Source organism: Hypanus sabinus, chromosome 6, assembly GCF_030144855.1.
Source record: "Hypanus sabinus isolate sHypSab1 chromosome 6, sHypSab1.hap1, whole genome shotgun sequence".
NCBI lineage: Eukaryota > Metazoa > Chordata > Chondrichthyes > Myliobatiformes > Dasyatidae > Hypanus > Hypanus sabinus.
In genome coordinates, this window is record NC_082711.1 from 6,007,870 (window position 1) to 6,033,547 (window position 25,678).

At 46.8% G+C, this 25,678-nt stretch overlaps 1 protein-coding gene across 1 annotated transcript in view; it reads right to left on the reverse strand.

The window, feature by feature from the left end:
* The window catches only part of LOC132395266 (uncharacterized), a 183,396-nt gene that overhangs the window by 39,839 nt on the left and 117,879 nt on the right, over positions 1–25,678 (reverse strand). The window contains exons 20-22 of the mRNA XM_059971599.1: positions 22,861–23,020; positions 8,457–8,565; positions 6,887–7,020 (exon numbers count right to left, since the gene is read on the reverse strand). Of these exons, the coding sequence (XP_059827582.1) occupies positions 6,887–7,020; positions 8,457–8,565; positions 22,861–23,020 (403 nt within the window). The remainder of the gene's footprint in view (positions 1–6,886; positions 7,021–8,456; positions 8,566–22,860; positions 23,021–25,678) is intronic.

Genomic DNA, 25,678 nt, shown 5'->3' on the forward strand with positions numbered 1-25,678 from the left:
GGTGGAACACAGCAGGCCAGGCAGCATCTATAGGGAGAAGCACTGTCGACATTTCGGGCCGAGACCCTTCGTCAGGACTAACTGAAAGGAAAGATACTAAGAGATTTGAAAGTAGTGGGGGGAGGGGAAAATGCGAAATGATAGAAGACCGGAGGGGGTGGGATGAAGCTAAGAGCTGGAAAGGTGATTGGCGAAAGTGATACAGAGCTGGAGAAGGGAAAGGATCATGGGACAGGAGGCCTCGGGAGAAAGAAAGGGGGAGGGGGGAAGCACCAGACGGAGATGGAGAACAGGCAGGGTGATGGACAGAGAGAAAAAAAAACAAACAACTAAATATATCAGGGATGGGGTAAGATGGGGAGAAGGGGCATTAACGGAAGTTAGAGAAATCAATGTTCATGCTATCGGGTTGGAGGCTACCCAGCTGGTATATAAGGTGTTGTTCTTCCAACCTGTTGCTTCAACTTTACAGTAGAGGAGGCCATGGATAGACATATCAGAATAGGAATGGGACATGGAATTAAAATGTGTGGCCACTGGGAGATCCTGCTTTCTCTGGTGGACAGAGCGTAGGTGTTCAGCGAAACGGTCTCTCAGTCTGTGTCGGGTCTCACCAATATATAAAAGGCCACACCGGGAGCACCAGACACAGTATACCACACCAGCCGACTCACAGGTGAAGTGTTGCCTCACCTGGAAGGACTGTCTGTGGCCCTGAATGGTGGTGAGGGAGGAAGTGTAAGGGCAGGTGTAGCACTTGTTCCACTTACAAGGATAAGGGCCAGGAGGGAGATCGTTGGGAAGGGATTGGGGGGGGGGAACGAGTGGACAAGGAAGTCGCATAGGGAGGAATTACTGCAGAAAGCAGAAAGGTGGAGGGGGGGGAAGATCTGCTTGGTTGTGGGATCCCATTGGAGGTGGTGGAAGTTACGGAGAATTATACGTTGGACCTGAAGGCTGGTGGGGTGGTAGCTGAGGACAAGGTGATAAAATAGGCTGTAGTCAGCATGGGTTCCTCAAGGGAAAATCTTGTCAAACAAAATTATTGTGTGCAGTTTTGGTCACCAAATTACAGGAAGGATATTAATAAGGTTGAAAGAGTACAGAGAAGGTTTACAAGGATGTTGTCAGGACTTGAGAAACTGAGTTACAGAGAAAGGTTGAATAGGTCAGGACTTTATTCCCTGGAGTGTAGAAGAATGAGGGGAGATTTGATAGAGGTATATAAAATTATGATGGGTATAGATAGAGTGAATGCAAGCAGGCTTTTTCCACTGAGGCTAGGGGAGAAAAAAACCAGAGGACATGGGTTAAGGGTGAAGGGGGAAAAGTTTAAAGGGAACATTGTGGGGGGGGGGGCTTCTTCACACAGAGAGTGGTGGGAGTGTGGAATGAGCTGCCAGATGAAATGGTAAATACGGCTCACTTTTAACATTTAAGAAAAACTTGGACAGGTACATGGATGAGAGGTGTATGGAGGGATATGGTCCAGGTACAGGTCAGTGGGATTAGGCAGAAAAATGGTTCGGCACAGCCAAGAAGGGCCAAAAGGCCTGTTTCTGTGCTGTAATGTTCTATGGTTCTAAATATGTTGGAATTCTTTGGTGAAATACCTAGAATGATAGACAAAGGAGGGTCAGTTTATGTTGTGTACCTGGATTTTCAGAAGCCCATGGTATTACAGGAATGATTCTAGCTTGGATAAAGCAGTGGCTGATTAGCAGGGGACAAAGAGTGAGAATAAGGGGAGCCTTTTCTGTCTGTCTGCCAGTGACCAGTGGTTTTCCACAGAGGTCTGTTTTAGTTCCGTATCTTCTTACATTATATTTTGATGATTTGGATGATGGAATTGATGGCTTTGTTGCAAAGTTGGCAGACAATATGAAGATAGGTAGAGGAGTAGGTAGTTTTGAGGAAGTAGAAAGGCTACAGAAGGACTTTGATAGGTTAGGAGAACGGGCAAAGAAACGCCAGATGTAGTACAGTGTTGGGAAGTTCATGGTCATGCACTTTGGTAGAAGGAAAGAAAGGGCTTACTATTTTCTAAATAGAGAGAAACTACAAAAAAAAAGAAGGTGCAAAGGGTCTTGGGAGTCCTCATGTAGGGTTCCCTAAAGGTCAATTTGCAGGCTGAACCTGTGGGAAATGCAGTATCATCACTCAATTCAAGAGGAAAAGGTCTGGAAAGGTGCTTAGGAAGATTAATGGTCTGAGGGTGGATAAATCTCCTGGACCTGATGGAATGCACCCTCTGGTTCTGAAGGAAGTAGCTGGAGAGATTGCAGAGGCACTAACAATGATCTTTCAAGAATCGATAGATTCTGGCATTGTACAGGATGACGGGAAAATTGCAAATGTTACTCCGCTATTTAAGAAGGGTAGGAGGCAGCAGAAAGGAAACTACAGGCCTGTTAGCCTGACATCAGTGGTTGGGAAGTTGTTGGTATTGAATTGAATTGAATGACCTTTATTGTTATTATACACAGATACAATGAAACTCTGTTTGGCTTCCTCTCAGGCAATCAAACAAAGCGGTAGATAAAACAAGACAGTAATAGAAAAACAGTATTAAATAGATAAGTAGCAGAAAATAAGTTGCAGCAGCACCAGAATATCACAGTGATGCACAAAGTGCCGTTATTGCAAGTATTTGAGTCCTTGTGTGTGCTCACAGTTTCAGTCACTGTTCTGTGGGAGTGGTGTGATGGAGGCCACAGCTCTGGGGTAGAAGCTGTTCCTCAGTCTATTTGTTCTGGCTCTTAGTGTCCTGAACCTTTTGCTGGACGGCAGCGGGTCAGACAGGGAATGGCTGGGGTGTGTGACGTCTCTGGTTATGCTGATTGCTTTCCTCCTGATTCTGCTGGAGTAGATGGTGTCCAGTCCTGGGAGCTCCATCCTGACAATTCACTGGGCCACCTTCACCACGCGATGCAGGTCTTGTCACTCAGCGGCTGTGCAGCTGGCACACTACACGGTGGCGCTGTTGGTCAGGATGGTTTCAATTGTGCTTCTGTGGGTAGCAGTTAAGCAACATTTGTGGGAGTTTGGCCTGTTTCAGCTTTCAGAGGAAGAGTCGTCTTTGTTGTGACTTGTATCATGTGTATCAATTGTTCGGGATGAGATTACGAAGTACCTGGAGGCACGTCATAAGATAGGCCAAAGCCAGCATGGTTTTCTGAAAGGGAAATCCTGCCTGACAAACCCACTGCAATTCTTTGAGGAAATTACAAACAGGAATTATAGGAAAGATATCAACAAATTAGAGAGAGTACAGAGAAGATTTACTAGAATGTTACCTGGGTTTCAGCACCTAAGTTATAGGGAAAGGCTGAACAAGTTAGGTCTTTATTCTTTAGAGCATAGAAGGTTGAGGGGGGATTTGATAGAGATATTTAAAATTATGAGGGGGATAGATAGAGTTGACGTGGATAGGCTTTTTCCATTGAGAGTAGGGGAGATTCAAACAAGAAGACATGAGTAGAGAGTTAGGGGGCAAAAGTTTAAGGGTAACACAAGGGGGAATTTCTTTACTCAGAGAGTGGTAGCTGTGTGGAATGAGCTTCCAGTAGAAGTGGTAGAGGCAGGTTTGGTATTGTCATTTAAAGTAAAATTGGATAGGTATATGGACAGGAAAGGAATGGAGGGTTATGGACTGAGTGCGGGTCAGTGGGGCTAGGTGAGTGTAAGCGTCGGCACGGACTAGAAGGGCCGAGATGGCCTGTTTCCGTGCTGTAATTGTTATATGGTTATATAGGGTGGACAAAGGTGATGCAGTAGATGTGGTGTACTTGGATTTTCAGAAGGCCTTTTACAAGGTGTCGCACATGAGACTACTTAGCAAATTAAGAGCCAATGGAATTGCAGGGAAGTTATCAGCATGGCTGGAGCATCGGCTGATCAGCAGAAAACAGGGAGTGGGAATAAAGGGATCCTATTCTGACTGGCTGTCGGTTACCAGTGGAGTTCCACAGGGGTCAGTGCTGGGACTGCCGCTTTTTATGATGTATGTCAATGATTTGGGCTATGGGATTAATGGATTTGTGGCTAAATTTGCCGATGATACAAAGATAGGTGGAGGAGCAGGTAGTGTTGAGGAAACAGAGAGCCTGCAGAGAGACTTAGGGGAATGGGGAAAGAAGTGGCAAATGAATTACAATGTTGGAAAGTGTATGGTCATGCACTCTGGTGGAAGAAATAAATGGGCAGATTATTATTTAGAGGGAGAGAGAATTCAAAATGCAGAGGTGCTAAGGGACTTGGGAGTCCTTGTGCAGGACACCCTAAAGGTTAACCTGCACTTGAGTCGGTGGTGCAGAAGATGAATGCAATGTGGACATTCAGTTCTAGAGGATTAGAATATAAGAGCAGGGATGTAATGTACAGGCTCTATAAGGCACTCGTGAGACCACACTTGGAGTATTGTGTGCAGTTTTGGCTCCTTATTTTAGAAAGGAGAGGGTCCAGGGAAAATTCACGAGATTGATTCCAGGAAAGAAAAGGTTACCGTATGAGGAACATCTGGCAGCTCTTGGACTGTATTCCCTGGATTCAGGAGAATAAGGGGGGGATCTCAAAGGAATATATGGAATATACAGGAATAAACATTCTGAATGTTCAAAAGCCTGAACAGATTAGATATGGCAAAGTTATTTCCCATGGTAAGGGAGTCCAGAAGAACAGGGCACGACTTCAGGATTGAAGGACGTCCATTTAGCACAGAGATGCAGAGAAATTACTTTAGTCAGAGGTGGTAAATCTGTGGAATTTGTTGCCACAAGCGGCTGTGAAGGCCAAGTCATTGGGTGTGTTTAAGCAGAGATAGATAGGTTCTTGATAAACCACAGCATCAAAGAGGGGGAAGGCAGGGGAGTGGAAGAATTGGATCAGCCCGTGCTTGAATGTCAGAGCAGACTCAATGGGCCAAATGGCCTACTTCTGCTCCTATATCTTATGGTCTTATGGAAAAGCTAGGATGTAATGTCAAGACTTTATAAAGCACTGGTGAGGCCTTAATTGGAGTATTATAAGCTCTTTTGGACTCCTTATCTTTTATTTAAAGGATGTGTTTAAACTGGAGAGGGCCCAAGGAAGTTCACAAGGATGATTCCAGGATCGAAAGGCTTGTCATATGAAGAGCACTCGATGGCCCTGGGCCTGTACTCACTGGAATTCAGAGGAGTGACCTCACTGAAACCTCTCGAATGGTGAAAGGCTTTGATAGAGTGCCTGTGGAGAAGATGTTTCCTATGGTGGGAGAGTCTAAGACCAGAGGACACAGTCTCAGAACAGAGGAGCCTACTTTCAGGAAGGAGATGAGAAGGAATTTCTTTATGAATCTGTGGAATTCACTGCCACTGGCAGCTAAGGAGTCCAAGTCTTTACATATATTTAAGGCAGAAATTGACAGATTCTTGTCTGGTTGGGATATGATGGGCTATAAGGCTTAGACCATAAGGCATAGGAGCAGAATTAGGCCATTCGGCCCATCTAGACTTCTCCGTCATTCTATTATGGCTGATCGCAGATCCCACTTAATCCAATACACCGGCCTTCCCACCACATCCTCTGATACCCTGACCAATCAGGAAACGATCAACTTCCACCTTAAATAAATCCACAGACTCGGCCTCCACCGCAGTCTGTGGCAGAGCATTCCACAGATTCACTACTCCCTGGCTAAATAAATCCCTCTTTATTTCTGTTCTAAAGGGTCACCTTCAATTTTGAGGCTGTGCCCTCTAGTTCTGGATACCCCTATCACAGGAAACATCTCCACATCCACCCTATCTAGTCCTTTCCACATTTGGTAGGTTTCAATGAGATCCCCACACATTGTTCTAAATTCCAGTGAGTACAGGCCCAAAGCTGCCAAACTCTCTTCATACAGGGAGAAGGCAGGAGACTGGGGCTGAGAGGAAAATTGGATTAGTCATGATGAAATGGCAGAACAGATTTGATGGGCCAAATGGCCTAATTCAGCTCAGATATCTTATAGTCTTATGGCACAAATTTATTCTCAAAGTACATATGTGTCACCATATACTACCTTGAGATCCAATTTCTTGCAGGCATTCACAGTAGAAGATAGAATTGCAATTGAAACCCTACCCTCAAAGACCGACAAAATACCAATGTGCGAAAGAAGACAAACTGCAAGCAAAATCATAAGAAATATAGAAAATAGGTGCAGGAGTAGGCCATTCGGCCCTTCGAGCCTGCACCACCATTCAGAATGACCATGGCTGATCATCCAACTCAGAACCCTGTACCTGCTTTCTCTCCATACCCCCTGATCCCTTTAGCCACAAGGGCCATATCTAACTTATCTAAATATCTAACATATCTAAATCACTAAATAAATAAGTTAAGAAATAATACAGAAGTTGTGGAATCATTGAAAGTGAGTCCACAGGTTATGGAATCAGTTCAGTGTTGAGGAGAGTGAAGTTATCCACTCTGGTACAAGCCTGATGGTTGTGGGAGGGTAAATACTGTTCCTGAACTCGTGGCCGCTGTACCTCCTGCTCAATGGCAGCAGCAAGAAGCCTGGGTGGTGGGTCCTTGACGCTGGATGTTGCTTTCCTGCGACGACACTCCTCATAAATGTACTCAGTGATGGGAAGGACTTTTCCTGTGACGGACTGGGTTGTACCCACTACCCTTTGTAGCCTCTTCCATTCCGGAGCGTCGTGTTTCCACCCCAGGCTGTGAGTTGGTCGAAGTTTCAGATGACGTGCCGAATCTGTGCAAGTTTCTAAGACAGTAGAGGCAAAGCCATGCCTTCTTTGTCATGGCACCTAGGTGCCGGTCCCAGCACAGACCCTACGAAATGATAATGCCAAGGAATTTAAAGTGACAGCCCGCCCCAACACCACGGGCCCCTCACCTTTAAGAGATCCAGTTGGTCTGTCAGCTTGCGGCAGGCGTCGGAGAAGATCTGCTCCTTGTTCTCCTGGACGTGCTTCTCCATCTGGGATTTCATCCTGTCAAAGCAGCGAGTACCGTTCTCCGACGCGCACGCTGCGAGGAATTGGGAGCGTTAACAGACCGAGCCTTCAATAGCTACATCAGATCCACACTCAGCGTGCACAGCAAGACCCCACAGTAACCTGAAGCCAGCTCTAACGGCCTCTGAACAACCAGGCCCTGCTCCTGGTCTTCACGTGTGGCTAAGCCCAGCTGAACGGTTTCTACTGATAGGAACAGGAGCAGGGGCAAAGGGGGGTTACTGGCATCTTACAACCCGTCACTTCGGGCAGATGGGGTTCGTCAGCCGTGGTGGGCAGCTCATCGAGGAGAAGGAAAACTCTGCTCTCAGCCTCCGCTGTCTTGTGGCGATACCCACTCATGGGGAAGGCTTTGGGAGAAACCCCGAGGAAACATTTGGAACTGGGATCCCTAAAGCAGTCTGACGTTGAGTTCAACGCTGCTGCCAAACTGTATCGGTCTCTGCCGTTCCTCTGGGTTCACCTGCTGCGTGGAGAGGGGAGCCTGCTGAATGGGCAGCAGCTTGCCCTCCGTATCGTACAGTCCTGGCTTGTGTACAACACAGACAGCTGAGACACAACTTATACATGGTCGACCCCAACCAACCCCTATCATCTTTCGATAGTATCGATGGAGAACAATATTACACTGCTCCTGCTCAAAAAGTGACTTCAATACTGCCCACCAGGGTGAGACAGCCCCTTGACAACATCGTGTGTTCTGAGCACAGACACTCCAACACAGTCAGCTCACCCGAGGCACTGCCCCTCTGAATGAGTATAGTCCCTCCTACAGGACCTTGCTTTCTCAATACCACCCCTCCCGCAGTGTGACCCTCCCTCAGTACCGCCCCTCCCACAGTGTGACCCTCCCTCAGTACCGCGCCCCCAAAAGTGTAACCCTCCCTCGGTACCGCCCCGCCAACAGTGTGACCCTCCCTCATTACCGCCCCTCCCACAGTGAGACCCTCCCTCGGTACCGCCCCTCCCACAGTGACCCACCCTCGGTACCGCCCCTCCCGCAGTGTGACCCTCCCTCGGTACCGCCCCTCCCACAGTGTGACCCTCCCTCAGTACCGCGCCCCCAAAAGTGTAACCCTCCCTCGGTACCGCCCCGCCAACAGTGTGACCCTCCCTCATTACCGCCCCCTCACAGTGTGACCCACCTTCGGTACTGCCCCCTCACAATGTGACCCTCCCTCGGTACCGCCCCCTCACAGTGTGACCCTCCCTTGGTACCGCCCTTTTGCTTCTCAACTCGGCTACTGTTCTTCAGTCCCTGAAGTTGAGCTGCCTGTTTACAGTACGACAGGGCCTGGCATCGATGACAGCTCATAAATCACGCAGGTGCTGGGGGAAACGGCACTCCCTCTGTCTCACCACAGGCCTCGAAAGGGTCTGCCTCTGCTCACACCCCCAACAACCTGTGTTCTGTGGGCTCGTTTAAAGAGTCGGTAAAAGGCCGCTTACACGAGTAGGCTGGCGTCATCCTATTCTGCACGGTTGGAGTGAGGATGCGGGAGATGCTTCGCTGCCGAGCAGAGATGTCGTTGATGAGGAAGATGGCGAAGTTCTCCAGCTGTAAGTGTGGGGAGAGAGAGGGCGAGAGGGAGGAGGTGTACAGAAAGGGGTATACGCATACAGGAAGAGATAGGGGGAAAGACGGAGCAGAAAATATTGGAGAATCAGATTTATTACCAAAGTTCAAAGTAAATTTTATTATCAAAGTACCTACAGGTCACCAAGTACAATCCTGAAATTCATTTTCTTGTGGGCATCCCAGTAAAACAGAAAGAAACAGAACCAGTGAAAAATCTGCACAGAAGATGGACAATAATACTGAGAATATTGGAGGGGTCTTTGGAAGTGAGTCCACAGGCTGTGGAATCAGCTCAGATTTGAGGTGAGTGAAGTTACCCACACTGGTTCAGGAGCCTGATGGCTGTGGGGTAACAACTGTTCCTGAACCTGGCGGTGTGGGGCCTGAGGGCTCATTGTGGTGAGTGAAGTTACCCACACTGGTTCAGGAGCCTGATGGCTGTGGGGTAACAACTGTTCCTGAACCTGGCGGTGTGGGACCTGAGGGCTCATTGTGGTGTGGGACCTGAGGGCTCATTGTGGTGTGTGAAGTTACCCACACTGGTTCAGGAGCCTGATGGCTGTGGGGTAACAACTGTTCCTGAACCTGGCGGTGTGGGGCCTGAGGGCTCATTGTGGTGAGTGAAGTTACCCACACTGGTTCAGGAGCCTGATGGCTGTGGGGTAACAACTGTTCCTGAACCTGGCGGTGTGGGACCTGAGGGCTCATTGTGGTGAGTGAAGTTACCCACACTGGTTCAGGAGCCTGATGGCTGTGGGGTAACAACTGTTCCTGAACCTGGCGGTGTGGGACCTGAGGGCTCATTCTGGTGAGTGAAGTTACCCACACTGGTTCAGGAGCCTGATGGCTGTGGGGTAACAACTGTTCCTGAACCTGGCGGTGTGGGACCTGAGGACTCATTGTGGTGAGTGAAGTTACCCACACTGGTTCAGGAGCCTGATGGCTGTGGGGTAACAACTGTTCCTGAACCTGGTGGTGTGGGGCCTCGAAGCTCCTGGGCCTCCTGCCAATGACAGTCACGAGAAGAGAGTATGGCCTGGAAGATGGATGCTGCTTTTTTGTGCCAGAGCTTCGTCCATCATCAAGGACCCCGTCACCCAGGTTATGGTCTCACCACTGCTGCAACCTGGGAGGTGGTATCAGGCTTATTGCTCAAGAGAGGCTCTAACAATAAGCCATGAAATTATAGGCTAGTGAGCCTAACATCAGCCATTAGTAAATTACTGGAAGGTATTCTAAGGGACGAGATATATCAGTATTCGGATAACGGCCCGATTAGGGATGGTCTACATAGCTTTGTGTGTGGAAGATCGTGTCTAGCCAATCCTGTACAGATTTTCCAGGAAGGTCGGTGAAGGGAAGGCAGTGGATGTTGTCCACATGGACTTCAGCAGGCCTTTTGACAAAGTTCTGCTTGCGAAGCTGGTCCAGAAAGTTAAGTCACTTGGCATTCAGGGTGAAGTAGTCAACTGGGTTTGACATTGGCTTCGCAGACAAAACTACAGAGTGGTGTAGAGGGCTGCCTCTCTGACTGGAGGCCTGTGACTAGTGGAGTGCCACAGGGATGGGTGCCGGGTCTATCGTTGTTTATTATCGACACTAACAATTCAAATGATAATGTGGCAAACTAGACCAGCAAATTTGTGACACGTTAGGCACAAGTAACATAGACGGCCACATAGACGGAAGATGTCAAATCAAGGACTAAGAACTTTCTATAGGGGCACGATTGAGAACACCCTGACTGGCTGCATCATTGCCCGGTATGAGACCTCCCTCAATCACAGGACTCTGCAGAGAGTGGTGCAGACAGCCCAGCACATCTGTGGATGTGAACTTCCCACTATTCAGGACACTTACAGAGACAGGTGTGTAAAAAGGGCCCAAAGGATCATTGGGGACCTGAGTCACCCCAACCTCAAACTGTTCAGGCTGCCACCATCTGGGAAACAGTACCACAGTGTAAAAGCCAGGACCAACGGGCTCCGGGACAGCTTCTTACTCCTCATGTATGTGAAGGATGTAAGAAATAAAGTCAATTCAACATGGATGGTGTAGAAGGGAGGGGTTAGATTGATTGTGGAGTAGGTTTCGGACAGGCTGATACAACTCCCCAAGCCCGGCTGCAAAGGGTGGGGGGGGGGTTGGTCACGGAGCAAGCAACCACATCCCATTGAAAAAAAACCCAGAGCTACAGAAACACTAAGCTCCAAAAAGACCTCATCCCTGGGAGAGGAAGGATCTAAAGTATGGGTTACACTTGGGGACAACCTTAAAGACCGTCCCAGCAGAGAGGACTCGGGCAAGCTGCTGTCGGATTTCTATGACCCAGTAGGCATGATGGGGCTTAAGAAGAAAGAAGAGGAACATCACAGGCTGAAGGGCCTGTACTGGGCTGTACAATTCTGCACTCTGTGGACAGTTCAGACAAAGGTGACTAAGAATTGATCAGATCATCATCCAGGGGTCTCACTGCTCCTGCAGGACAGAACTCCCCAAACGAGAAGCTGGAGGAACCCAAAGGATAATCGGGCACTGGACACAGACTATCGGAGTTTTGTTTATTTGTGTGTTCAGGAAAGCTTCCTTAGTCAGCATGTAGAGGTCCCACAGAGAGTGTCTGATACTGGATCTGCTATGAGGGAATGAGACAGGACAGGTGACAGAAGTTTGTGCAGGGGAACACTCTGCGTCCAGTGACCGCAGTGCCATTCGTTTCAAAGTAAACATGAACAAAGTGAGATGTCTGGCCCGTGGGCTGAGGTTCAAAATGGGAGAAAGACCATTTTTGACGGTATCAGAAATTCTCTGGGAAGTGTGAATTGGGACAAGCTGTTTTGTGGCACAGCTATACTTGGAAACAAAATTTTGAGAGTACAAAGCTTGTACGTGCCTGTCAGAACAAAAGGTAAAGATAACAGGTGTGGAGAACCTTGGTTTTCAAGAGATATTGAGGTCCTGGTTAAGAGAAAACAAAAGAGGTACATAGCAGGTTCAGGCAGGTAGGAACAAATGAGGTGATTATGGAGTATGAGAAATACAAGAGAACACTTAAGAAAGAAATCGGGGGCTAAAAGAAGGCATGAGGTTGCCCTAGCAGACAAGGTGAAGGAGAATCTTAAGCGATTCTACAGATATATTAAGAGCAAAAGGATTGCAAGGCATAAACCTGGTCCTCTGGAAGACCAGAATGGTAATCTATGTTTGGAGCCAAAAGAGTTGGGGGAGACCTTAAATGCGTTCCGTGCATCTGTATTTACCCGGGAGAGACAGACAGAGTCCACAGAAGGGAGGAGAAGCAGCATCAACCTCATGGCCACTGTACAGAGCACTGAGCAGGGGGTGGCTGCTGCCCTGAGGCAAATTTGCGGGAGAAGCCAGAGAGTGGAAGAAGAGGGTTGCCCCTTTGACGGGAGGCCTTGGACAAGTGGTTTGCTACGGGGTCCGGTGTTGGGTCTGTTACGCTTGTGGCCCCTCCTTGTTGAGAATCGCAAGATCGCTATTAAGTCAGGTCAGGAGACCCAGGAAATGGGAGAGAGACGTTTGGGATGTCCGGGCCCCTCAGCGATACAAAGCTACGGGAAAGGTCATTGTCTCTTGGAGACGGAATTGTGTATTAAGCACTGCGCTATTCATCGACGTCCTCAAAGAATGAGCAATGTGGGCTAATTGACATCTGAGACCCTGTGAGTGGGGATAAAAGAGGGTCTGGGGAACAACCCCTTTCTCACACACCAGGAGAAACGCGAGAAGTCCCGTGACAGCGTTTAATAGCGACAGCCAGTGGAGGGCCCACGTGTGTCCTTTCCCGTTGCCCGGGATTGAGGCCCTACCACGGAAGGCGGCTTAGCTAAGGAAGAGATCACCACCGACGCCATTTCGAAGGATCGACATCATAAACTGGAAAACGGGCAAGTTCTAAACCTCCGTCTCTCTCTCCAACCAAAAGCTGCAGCTTGAATGAACTAAAGTGACTTTTATATTTCCATCGGACAATACATTATCCCCTAGACAACGATAGAGCTATTTCTTATTATTATTATACCCACGCTTTTAGATTTAGTATTGACGATGTATATTATCTGTATGTTTGCATTGATATTATTTTTGTGTATTTTTATCAATAAATATTGTTAAAAATAGTACCATCAGACTTCAACGGACCTCTCTATCTTTGCTGGTAAGTGACCCAGTTACGGGGTACGTAACAATTGGGGTTCTTGTCTCGGGATTTGACACCAAATTGGGAGGCCAGTGAATCTGGCTTGTAAGTCCAAACTTGGATCTGGTTACGCGGGTAGCCAGACGGGAAACCAGCAAAGATGGACGTGGATGAATTTATAGAAAACCCGATTCTGGAGGCACCAGAGGCGGCCACCAAATTGGACTTGATAAATCTGGCGAAGGGTCTAAACCTCGCGGAGGTGAGGTTGTCAATGAAAAAGCGGGAGGTGTGAAGGGCAGTAACTCAGTATTATATCGGGAAGAATGTGTTTGCAGCTGAGGTATTGGAAAATATCCCTGAAAAGGTACCAGCTAGTGGGACAGCTCAGTTAGAGTTGGAGAAACTCAGGTTGGAACATGAAATTAAGTTAAAGCAGCTGGAAACGGCTGAGAAAGAAATGGAAAGAGCCGACAAGCAAAGGGAGCATGCGCTCCAGCTAAAGGAGTTGGAGGTGAAACGGGAGCAGGACAGAGCTGAGAAGCAAAGAGAGCACGAAATTCAGGTAAAACAGCTGGAAGCAGCTGAGAAAGAGAAACAGAGGAAACATGACTTGGAGATGGAGAAGTTAAGGCAAGAGCAAAGAGTTCAAGGGTCAGACCAAGAGTAGCGGTTTAATGTTAGTCGGGAGTTGAGGTTAGTACCTCCGTTCGAGGAGACGGATGTTGATAGTTATTTCTTGCTTTTTGAAAAGGTGGCAGTGAATCAGAAGTGGCCCAAAGAGCAGCGGGTGGCATTGTTACAAAGTGTGTTAAAAGGGAAGGCTCAACGAGCATATACAGCATTGTCCATGGAGGAGGAAGAGGCGGAGAGTTATGACAAAGTAAAAACAGCCATTCTCCAGACTTATGAATTAGTACCTGAAGCGTATAAACAAAGGTTCAGAAATTCAAAGAAAGTGTGGAATCAGACGTATACCGAGTTTGCCTATGAGAGGGGTGTGCTCTTGGACCGTTGGTGTACAAAAGAAATAGTGGAAGAGGATTCTTGGCGTCTCAGGGAGTTAATTCTGATTGAGGAATTTAAAAGTGGTGTTTCGGAGGATATCCGGATGTATTTGAATGAGAAGCCGAATAAGTCCATCTCCGAATTTGCTAGGTTTGCAGATGAATATGCCCTAACCCACAAGACAAAGTTTTCCTCGAATAAAGGTTCCCAGAGAGACCGTGGGAAAGGTATAGAAAGCCCGCTGGCTGAGGCAGAGGTCCCGCCGGGAGCTAGTGGTAAGAGTGGGGAGGGGAGGCAAGACGGCCAGAGATTTCCGGGCTTGACCTGTTTTAATTGTGGAAAGGGGGGACATATTGCATCTAGGTGCTTTGCTCCGAGGAAGGAGACAGGAAAAGGGAAAGCAGCAGTCCCTATCGGATGTGGCGTGGTAATCAGTAAATCGACAAGAGATCCCCGGGTAGACAGAGTACGAGAAGGGTCTGAGACTTGTATGTCAAATGGAACCATGTCTGTGAGGGAGAGAGACACATCAGTTCCCATGCGGATCTGGAGAGACACGGGCGCTGAACTGTCATTGATTAGCAGTAAGATACTAGATTTTGGTCGCAAGACGGGAATGGTAGCTGTGAAAGGAATAGGAAAAGGGACCCTTGCACAGGATCATTATGAATTGTGAGCTAGTCTCTGGACCAGTTGAAATAGGGGTGCGATCAGACTTCCCGAGAACTGATGCGGACATCCTTCTGGGTAATGATTTAGCCGGTGGTAAGGTTTGGTCAGCAATGACGCTGACGAGACAGCCGGTGGAGGCTCCACCCTTAGATTCCAAGATCTATCCCACATGCGCGATCACTCGCAGCATGTCGAGAAAGGCAGCTGAGAACGAGAGCAGTTTAAATCCGGTCCGTATCGAGTTGACCGAGACGTTTTTACCGACCCTGTACCACGAGGGTTTAGAAGGTGGTAAAACTAAGAGTAATAAAGTGAAAGAGAGTAAGGGAGAGGAGGTAGACCTGCCCTTAGCGAGGAGAAAAGTTATACAGGCACGACGTAAACATGAGAAACAGATAAAGCTGTTAAAAGGTCCAGGGTTGGACATGGATGATCTGTCTGGTTTGGCAGAACTGTTTGAAGAAGTTGAAAATTCTAGAGGTGTTCCCGATAATGAAATGTTGGCAGTCCTAGATGAAAAGGGTGCCCTTACCTTGAAGAAGTCTGCTGGGTTGGCAGATGAGGTTGTTTCAGCCCGCGGGGGTGAGTTTACTCCGGAAGGGAGTTGCCCAGAGAGTAGCTGGGAGAATCAGGGGAATTTAGAATTTGGATCGGGTACAGGTATTGAAAGCCTGGAAGAGGCAAATGTCCCGTTTGAGTGTGTCCAAGATGTGGATTCACGTGGTACTGAACCTAGTAATGGAGCTCAGAAAAAGTCTGAGGTATTTGATTCAGTTGAAAAGGAATGCAGTCCTTGTGGGTCAGATGGACTTGGTTCAGTGAAGAAAGGGTTAACCTTGGTAATAGTGGGAAGTGAGAGTTCCCAGGTGTTTGTGCTTGAAGGTGTGTTAAAAGTTAGTGAGGAGATCAAAGGTGGGGAGATGAATATTATTATTGAAGGAAAAGGGAAATATGTAGTTCCCAAATTGAATGAAGAAAATTTAAAGGCTGGACTGATATCAGAAGCAACCACCAGGCTACAAAGACAATGGCTTGGTACCAGAAAGCCTGTGAATCAATTACAGGTTGAGTTGGAAGGTAAAGGGGCCCCACACGCTATTGTTATTCCAGAGTGTGGTGTAAAAAGGCAGAATTTGAAATGCTGTTTGAACAAAGAGTTTAAACTGAAAACTAATAGCCTGAAGGGTCCTGAAGAGAAAACTAGCAACTTGCTTAAAATTAAAGAATTGGGTGGAAATTCAGAAGATGGTCTAAGTTTGGAACACATTGTTGATAAAATAACTCCTATGGAAGGAGCGGACGAAAGCCTATTTCGCCAGGGTACCCAAGCTCCCCACGTGGGAATTAACCGGAAAAGAGGCAAGGGTTAATGGGGACGCCATTTTTAAATAGCAGAAGCCGGTTTTAAGGGATTTCAACAAAGCATGTGAATAATAAAAGACAACCCCCATGGAAGCCTGCCTGTTAAGTTTGAAAGCAACATAAAGATTAGTATTTGCATGAACTTTTGTAGTATACCCGTAAGCTAAGATCACGACTCTTTAGTTTTTGTTTGCTAAAGAAAAATAAGACCTAAAAATAGGTGGTTATTAAATTGGAGTCTGATGCTACAAGACTTTAGTAAGATACAAGATGTTAAGGTATTAAAGGAAGTGACAATGTAATCGTTAACTGTTTAGATGCTGAATTGAATGTATAACTGTATTACTCTGTAGTGAAAAAAAAGCTTTTGTATTGTGTTAGATTCTAAAATCCTGCAAGACTCTGTATTACTTCGTTTTTTTCCGATGGTAAAAAACGCGTTGAAGAAAGGGGGTTTTACACCTGCACCCTTCCTTTATTGAGAATCGCAAGATCACTATTAAGTCAGGTCAGGAGACCCAGGAAATGGGAGAGATACGTTTGGGATGTCCGGGCCCCTCAACGATACAAAGCTACGGGAAAGGTCATTGTCTCTTGGAGACGGAATTGTGTATTGAGCACTGCGCTATTCATCGACGTCCTCAAGGAATGAGCAACGTGGGCTAATTGACATCTGAGACCCTGTGAGTGGGGATAAAAGAGGGTCTGGGGAACAACCCCTTTCTCACGCACCAGGAGAAACGCGAGAAGTCCCGTGACAGCGTTTAATAGCGACAGCCAGTGGAGGGCCCACGTGTGTCCTTTCCCGTTGCCCCAGGATTGAGGCCCTACCACGGAAGGCGGCTTAGCTAAGGAAGAGATCACCACCGACGCCATTTCGAAGGATCGACATCATAAAACGGAAACCAGGCAAGTTCTAAACCTCCGTCTCTCTCTCCAACCAAAAGCTGCAGCTTGAACAAACTAACAGTGACTTTTATATTTCCATCGGACAATACATTATCCCCTAGACAATGATAGAGCTATTTCTTATTATTATTATACCCACGCTCTTAGATTTAGTATTGACGACATATATTACCTGTATGTTTGCATTGATATTATTTTTGTGTATTTTTATCAATAAATACTGTTAAAAATAGTACCATCAGACTTCAACGGACCTCTCTATCTTTGCTGGTAAGTGACCCAGTTACGGGGTACATAACAGGTCTGTCGTTGTTTGTCATCTATAACAATGGTCTGGATGATAACGTGGTTATCTGGATCCGCAAATCTGCGGATGACACCAAGATTGAGGGTATAGTGGTCTGTGACAAAGGCTTTCATGGCTTGTAGAGGGATCTGCATCAGGTGGAACAATACAGATGGAATATTGAATTGACATAGGATCAGAAGGTACAGAATCTTTATGGTTTGAGCTAAGAAATCGCAGGGGTAAAAGGACCCTGATGGCAGGTATCTACAGGCCTCCAAACAGCTGCAGTGATGTGGACTACAAATTACAACAGGAAATAGAAAAGGCTTGCCAGAAGGGCAGTGTTATGATAATTGAGGGGGATTTTAACATGCGAGTGGATTGGGAAAATCAGGTCGGCACTGGATCTCAAGAGAGAGAATTTGTAGAATGTCTATGAGATGGCTTTTTAGAACAGCTTGTTGTTGAGCCCACTAGGGGATCGGCTGTACTGGATTGGGTATTGTGTAATGAACCAGAGGTGATTAGAGAGATGGAGGTGAAGGAACCCTTAGGAGGCAGTGTTCACAACATGAATGAGTTCACTGTGAAATTTGAGAAAGAGAAGCTGAAATCCGATTTGTCGGTATTTCAGTGGAGTAAAGGAAATTACAGTAGCATGAGAGAGGAACTGGCCAAGGTTGACTGGAAAGGGACACTAGCAGGAAGGATGGCAGAGCAGCAGTGGCTGGAGTTTATGTGAGAAGTGAGGAAGGTGCAAGACAGATATATTCCAAAGAAGAAGAAATTTTTGAATGGAAAAAGGATGCAACCGTGGCTGACAAGAGAAGTCAAAGCCAAAGTAAAAGCAAAGCAGAGGGCATACAAGGAAGCAAAAATTAGTGGGAAGACAGAGGATTGGGAAGTTTTTAAATGCTTACAAAAGGAAACTAAAAAGGTCATTAAGAGGGAAAAGGTGAACTATGAAAGGAAGCTAGCAAATAATATCAAAAAGGATACTTAAAGCTTTTTCAAGTATATAAAGAGTAAAAGACAGGTGAGAGTAGATATAGGACAGATAGAAAATGATGCTGGAGAAATTGTAATGGGAGATGAGGAGATGGCGGAGGAACTGAACAAGTATTTTGCATCAGTTTTCACTGAGGAAGACATCAGCAATATACTGGACATTCAAGGGTGTCAGGGAAGAGAAATATGCGCAGTCACAATTACGACAGAGAAAGTACTCAGGAAGCTGAATAGTCTAAGGGTAGATAAATCTCCTGGACCAGATGGAATGCACCCTCGTGTTCTGAAGGAAGTAGCAGTGGAGATTGCGGAGGCATTAGCAATGATCTTTCAAAAGTTGATAGATTCTGGCCTGGTTCCGGAGGACTGGAAGATTGCAAATGTCACTCCGCTATTTAAGAAAGGGGCAAGAATTTGTTATAGGTCTGTTAGCTTGACATCAGTGGTTGGGAAGTTGTTTGAGTCGATTGTCAAGGATGAGGTTACGGAGTACCTGGAGGCATATGACAAGATAGGCAAAACTCAGAATGGTTTCCTTAAAGGAAAATCCTGCCTGACAAACCTATTGCAATTTTTTGAGGAAATTACAAGTAGGTTAGACAAGGGAGATGCAGTGGATGTTGTGTATTTGGATTTTCAGAAGGTCTTTGACAAGGTGCCACACATGAGGCTGCTAAACTAGAGCCCATGGGATTACAGAAAATTTACATATGTGGATAGAGCATTGGTTGATTGGCAGGAAACAGAGAGTGGGAATAAAGGGATCCCATTCTGGTTGGCTGCCGGTTACCAGTGGTGTTCCACAGGGGTCTGTGTTGGGGCCGCTTCTTTTTACGTTGTATATCAACGATTTGGATTATGGAATAGATGGCTTTGTGGCTGTTTGCTGATGATACAAAGATAGGTGGAGGGGCCAGTAGCGCTGAGGAAACAGAGAGTCTGTAGACAGACTTGGATAGATTGGGAGAATGAGCAAAGAAGTGGCAAATGAAATACAATGTTGGAAAGTGTATGGTCATGCACTTTGGTAGAAGAAATAAACAGGCAGAGTATTATTTAAATGGGGAGAGAATTCAAAGTTCTGAGATGCAACGGGACTTGGGAGTCCTCGTGCAGTATACCCTTAAGGTTAACCTCCAGGTTGAGTTGGTGGTGAAGAAGGCGAATGCAATGTTGGCATTCATTTCTAGAGGAATAGAGTATAGGAGCAGGGATGTGATGTTGAGGCTCTATAAGGCACTGGTAAGACCTCACTTGGAATACTGTGTGCAGTTTTGGGCTCCTTATTTAAGGAAGGATTGCTGACATTGGAGAGGGCTTAGAGAAGATTCACTAGAATGATTACGGGAATGAGAGGGTTAACATATGAGGAATGTTTGACTGCTCTTGGACTGTACTCCTTGGAGTTTAGAAGAATAAGGGGGGACCTCATAGAAACATTTCGAATGATGAAAAGCATGGACAGAGTGGATGTGGCAAAGTTGTTTCTCATGGTGGGGGAGTCTAGTACGAGAGGACAAGACTTGAGGATTGCAGGGTGCCCATTCAGAACAGAGATGCAACAAAAAATCTTTAGCCAGAGGGTGGTGAATCTATGGAATTTGTTGCCACGGGCAGCAGTGGAGATCAAGTCATTGGGTATATTTAAGGCACAGGTTGATAGGTAACTGAGTAGTCGGGGCATCAAAGGTTATGGTGAAAAGGTGGGGGAATGGGACTAAAGGGGAGATTGGATCAGCTTATGATGAAATGGCGGAGCAGACTCGATGGGCCGAATGGCCGACTTCTGCTCCTTTGTCTTATGGAATTTAATGCAGACAAGTGTGAGGTTTTGCTCTTCATTAGGACCAACCAGGGTAGGTCTTACACATTGAACGATAGGGCACTGAGGAGTGTGGTGGAGCAAGGGGATCTGGGAATACAGGTACATAGTTCATTGAAAATGGCGTCACAGGTAGATAGAGTCGTAAAGAAAGCCTTTGGCACATTGGCCTTCATAAATCAATGTATTGAATACAGAAGATGGGTCGTTATGTTGAAAATATACAAAATGTTGGTGAGGACTGATTTGGAGTATTGTGTGCAGGTTTACAGGAAAGATGTAAGTAAGGTTGAAGGAGTACAGAGAAAATTTACAATGATGTTGCTGTGTCTGGAGGACCTGTGTTATGTGAGAAGATTGAATAGGTTAAGACTGTATTCTTTAGAATATCAAAGATTGAGAGGACATTTGATGGAAGTATCGAGGGGGAAGGGATGCAGAGTTCTGGACCATTGGAACCTCCTTTTGGGCAGGACTGATTTATACAAAACGGACGGGTTGCACTTGAATCCGAGGGGGACCAATATCCTGGTGGGAAGGTTTGCTAAGGCTATTGGGGAGGGTTTAAACTAGAATTGCTGGAGGTTGGGAAAAGAACTGAAGAGACCAAGGAAGGGGCGGTTGGCTCACAAATAGAGAAAGCTTGTAAGTAGTGTGAGAGGGAGGATAGGCAGGTGATAGAGAAGGGATTCACTCACACCTATGGTTTGAAATGTGTCTATTTTAATGTAAGAAGCATCACAACCAAAGCAGATGAGCTTAGAGCGTGGATCAGTACTTGGAGCTATGATGCTGTGGCCATTACAGAGACCTGGATGGTTCAGGGGCAGGAAAGGCTACTTCGAGTGCCGGGTTTTAGATGTTTCAGAAAGGACAGGGAGGGAGGCAAAAGAGGTGGGGGCGTGGCACTGCTGATCAGAGATAGTGTCACGGCTGCAGGAAAGGAGGAAGTCATGGAGGGATTGTCTACTGAGTTTCTGTGGGTGAAAGTTAGGAACAGGAAGGGGTCAATAACTCTACTGGGTGTTTTTTATAGACCATCCAATAGTAACAGGGAGCAAATAGAGAGACAGATTCTGGAATGTTAAAATAATAACAGGGTTGTCGTGATGGGAGATTTTAATTTCCCCAATCACAGTATAACTTATTATTAACATATCCTATTGAAGGATATTTGCTTAAATTGAAAAGTCAATTCTATATCTCTGGGGATAAAAGTAATAAGCTCTCAGCTTCCCAACTAAGAGCAGTTAGGGCTAAAAGATAAATTTTAAAGATTCGTAAAAACAATGGAGATATAGTAACTATGAGGATATTAATAATACTTTTCAAGATTTTTATTCTGATCTTTATAGATCTCATTTTCCTGCAGATTACTCCAAAATGGAAGCTTTTTACTTAAGATTAAATTCCCACAAATTTCTGATTACGATCAACTGATGCTTGATGCTCCAATTACCGAGCATGAAATTCAGAAAGCTATTTTATCAATGCAATCGGGTAAAGCTCCCGGACTTGATAGTTACTTGATGGGATTTTTCAAACAATTTGGAAGATTACTTTCTCCGTATCTTTTGGAAATGTTTCATGAATCCTTTGAGAAGGGTAATTTACCTTCTTCTTTTTATGAAGCATCTATTTCCTTAATTCTTAAAAAAGATAAAGACCCTGCTGAATGTTCATCATATAGACCTAGTTCACTATTAAATGTGGATACAAAAATTCTTTCTAAAATAATGGCTAATCGCTTGGAAAATATTTTAATTAAAATTATCTCTATGGACCAAATGGGCTTTATTAAAGGCTGTTACTCTTTCTCTAATGCACGGAGATTGATGAACATTATTTATTCACAATTATCTAAGCAACCTCAATGTGTTATCTCTCTTGATGCAGAGAATGCATTCGATAGAGTTGAGTGGCCAGACATGTTCAAAGTATTAGAAAAATTTGGTTTTGGTAATAATTTTAATAGATGGGTTCAAATGATCGATAAGAACCTTATTGCCACTGTCATTACTAATAATTACAAGTCTTCTTTCTTTTCACTTTCTCGTGGTACTAAACAGGGATGTCCATTAAGCCCTTTATTATTTAATCTTGTATTGGAGCCTTTAGCTATAACATTATGGGAGGCCAAAAACATTCATGGTATTTCTATAAATGGAACCTTACATAAGATTTCTCTTTATGCAGATGATCTTTTGATTTTTATTTCAAATCTTGAGGAATCAATTCCTGATCTTTTGGAAACATTTTGGAAAATTTTGGAAATTTTTCAGGATATAAACATAATTTGAATAAAAGTGAATTGTTTCCATTAAATGCTCCTGTTAGTACATTGATATTCCTTTTAAAATTGTTAATACATTAGATATTTAGATATTATAATTACTAAAAAATATAAAGATCTTTATAAAACTAATATAGTTCCTCTAGTAGACTCCATGAAATTACTATTTTCTAGATGGAATCCACTTACTCTTTCTTTAATAGGTCATATCCATGTTGTGAAAATTATGATTTTACCTAGTATAAGATGATGAGAGGCATTGATCGTGTGGATAGTCAGAGGCTTTTTCCCAGGGTTGAAATGGCTAGCACAAGAGGACACAGGTTTAAGGTGCTGGGGAGTAGGTACAGAGGAGATGTCAGGGGAAAGTTCTTTTTTCCACAGAGAGTGGTGAGTGCGTGGAATGGGCTGCTGGCGATGGGGGTGGAGGCGGATACAATAGGGTCTTTTAAGAGACTCCTGGACAGGTGCATGGAGCTTAGAAAAATAGAGGGCTATGGGTAACCCTAGGTAATTTCTAAAGTAAGAACATGGTCTGCACAGGATTGTGGGCCGAAGGGCCTGTATTGTGCTGTAGGTTTCTATGTTTCGATCATGATGCAGGGGTATAGGTCATTAGTGAAGCTAATGAACTGATTCTCCCCCACCCACATGAACGATGATGGTCAGGGTGAGTCTGGTCATTGGACTGGACAGCTCGGGAAGACAGCGGGGTGACAAGTGAGGCTCAGCCTGCTGTACTCACTGACCTTGGCACGCACTGCCGACAGCTGCTGCCACTGAATATGATTGACGGGCCGAATGTCGCCTTCAATCTGTCTCACTCGCTGCAGCAAATCAGAGAAGAAATATTCCAATTTCTCCAGGACGTCCACTTTAAATTTCTCCAGGTGCTGGGGGATGGAGATACTGTGGGAGGAAGGAGCGGGCAGAGGGGGAGAGGGGTTAGTCTGTGCGGCACAACAGGCCTTTCGGCCCAAAACATCCATGCCAGCCAGCATCCCCGACAAAGCTGGTCCCAAAGAAGAGAAAATCGGCAGATTCTGGAAACCTGAGGAACACACACAAAACGCTGGAGGAACTCAGCAGGTCAGGCAGCATCTATGGAAAAGAGTACAGTCGATGTTTTGGGCCGAAACCCTTCAGCTGGTCCCATTAGTCTCCATTTAGCCCACATCCCTCAAATTGCCTGCAGTCCTGGACAAACCATGTACAAGTTCCCTTCCAATGTGATGGCTGTAACCAGCTCAATCACCTTCTCTGATAACTCATCCCAACTAACAAACAACATCACGAAATTACCTCTTGCTCCCTTCTAAACGTTTTCCTCTCTGAGGGAGCTTTAGAGCATCAGAGGGAGGGGTCAGGGGGACAGAGGGACGTTGGAAGGGTGGGGTCAGAGGGATGGAGGGATGGAAGAAGGGGGGGGTCAGATGGATAGAGGAAGTGGGTCAGAGGGATGGAGGAAGGGGGGTCAGAGGGATGGAGGGACAGAGGAAAGGGGGAGACATGAAGTAGAGACGAAGATGGAGAAGGGTAGGGGAGGTGGGGAGAGTAGGAGAGGTTGGGGGTAGGGGGGGTGGTGCTTGTGAAGGTGATAGTGGAGGTCAAGAAGACAAAAAGGGATTGTGAGGGTGAGTGTGATGGACTGAGGACGAGTGTGAGGACAGGGAATGTGAGGGTGAGTGTGAGGACAGGGATTGTGAGGATGAGTGTGAGGGCGAGGATAGGGATTGTTTTCACCTAACTCCACCCCCACACCCCACAAGGACATCCACCTCTCCCCCTCCCCTACCCCCACACTCCACAGGTATCACCCCCTCAGAGACATCCACCTCTCCCCCTCCCCTACCCCCACACTCCACAGGTATCACCCCCTCAGAGACATCCACCTCTCCCCCTCCCCTACCCCCACACTCCACAGGAATCACCCCCACAGGGACACGCTTATTTAAATCGTGCTTTTAGGGATCCAGTATGGAATTGACCCTAACCCTTACCCAACCAGCCACAACGCCCAGCAAAACTCTGACTTTAACCTTGCCTAATAATGGGGCAATTTACAACAGGAAATTAACCTACGAATCTATACATCTTTGGAATGAGGGCAGAATGTAGCGGAGACACACGCACTGACGGAATGAATTTACAAACTGATGAGAAAGGACGCTGGAACTGAGCTCTGAAATTGGACTCTTCAAGCTGTGATAACCTGGGCCAACTATGTTCACCCTTCACTCCACCCAGCTGAACCTCAGTACTTCCCTGCTCTGTCTGCTTCTCTTTTCCCTTGAGTACCCTACACCCCGCCCCGATAACCCTCGCCCATCGCCTGCACTCTCCCCATCCCAATAACCCTCGCACATCTCCTGCACTCTCCCCATCCCAATAACCCTCGCCCAAATCCCGCACTCTCCCGGTAACAATAACCCTCACCCACCACCCATAACTCCAATAACCCTCGCCGATGCCCCCCTCCAGCAGTCTCCCATAACTTCAACAAACTTCGCCCACATCCTGCACTCTCCCCACACCAATGACCCTTGCCCATGTCCACCTCCCGCACTCTCCCACAGCCCAATAACCTTTGCCCATGTCCACCTCCCGCACTCTCCCCACCCCAATAACCCTTGCCCATGTCCACCTCCCGTACTCTCCCACAGCTCAATGACCCTTGTCCATGTCCTCCTCCCGCACTCTCCCACAGCCCAATAACCCTTGCCCATGTCCACCTCCCGCACTCTCCCCACCCCAATGACCCTTGCCCATGTCCACCTCCCGTACTCTCCCACAGCCCAATGACCCTTGTCCATGTCCACCTCCCGCACTCTCCCACAGCCCAATAACCCTGGCCCATGTCCACCTCCCGCACTCTCCCCACCCCAATAACCCTTGCCCATGTCCACCTCCCGCACTCTCCCCACCCCAATGACCCTTGCCCATGTCGATCTCCCACACTCTCCCACACCCCAATGACCCTTGTCCATGTCCACCTCCTGCACTCTCCCCACCCCAATAACCCTTGCCCATGTCCATCTCCCACACTCTCCCACAACCCAATGACCCTTGCCCATGTCCACCTCCTGCACTCTCCCCACCCCAATAACCCTTGCCCATGTCCACCTCCCACACTCTCCACACCCCAATGACCCTTGCCCATGTCCATCTCTCACACTCTCCCACAGCCCAATGACCCTTGCCATGTCCACCTCCCGCACTCTCCCACAGCCCAATGACCCTTGCCCATGTCCACCTCCCGCACTCTCCCACAGCCCAATGACCCTTGCCCATGTCCACCTCCCACACTCTCCCCACCCCAATAACCCTTGCCCATGTCCACCTCCCACACTCTCCCACAGCCCAATGACCCTTGTCCATGTCCACCTCCCGCACTCTCCCACAGCCCAATGACCCTTGCCCATGTCCACCTCCCGCACTCTCCCACAGCCCAATGACCCTTGCCCATGTCCACCTCCCGCACTCTCCCACAGCCCAATGACCCTTGCCCATGTCCACCTCCCGCACTCTCCCACAGCCCAATAACCCTTGCCCATGTCCACCTCCCAC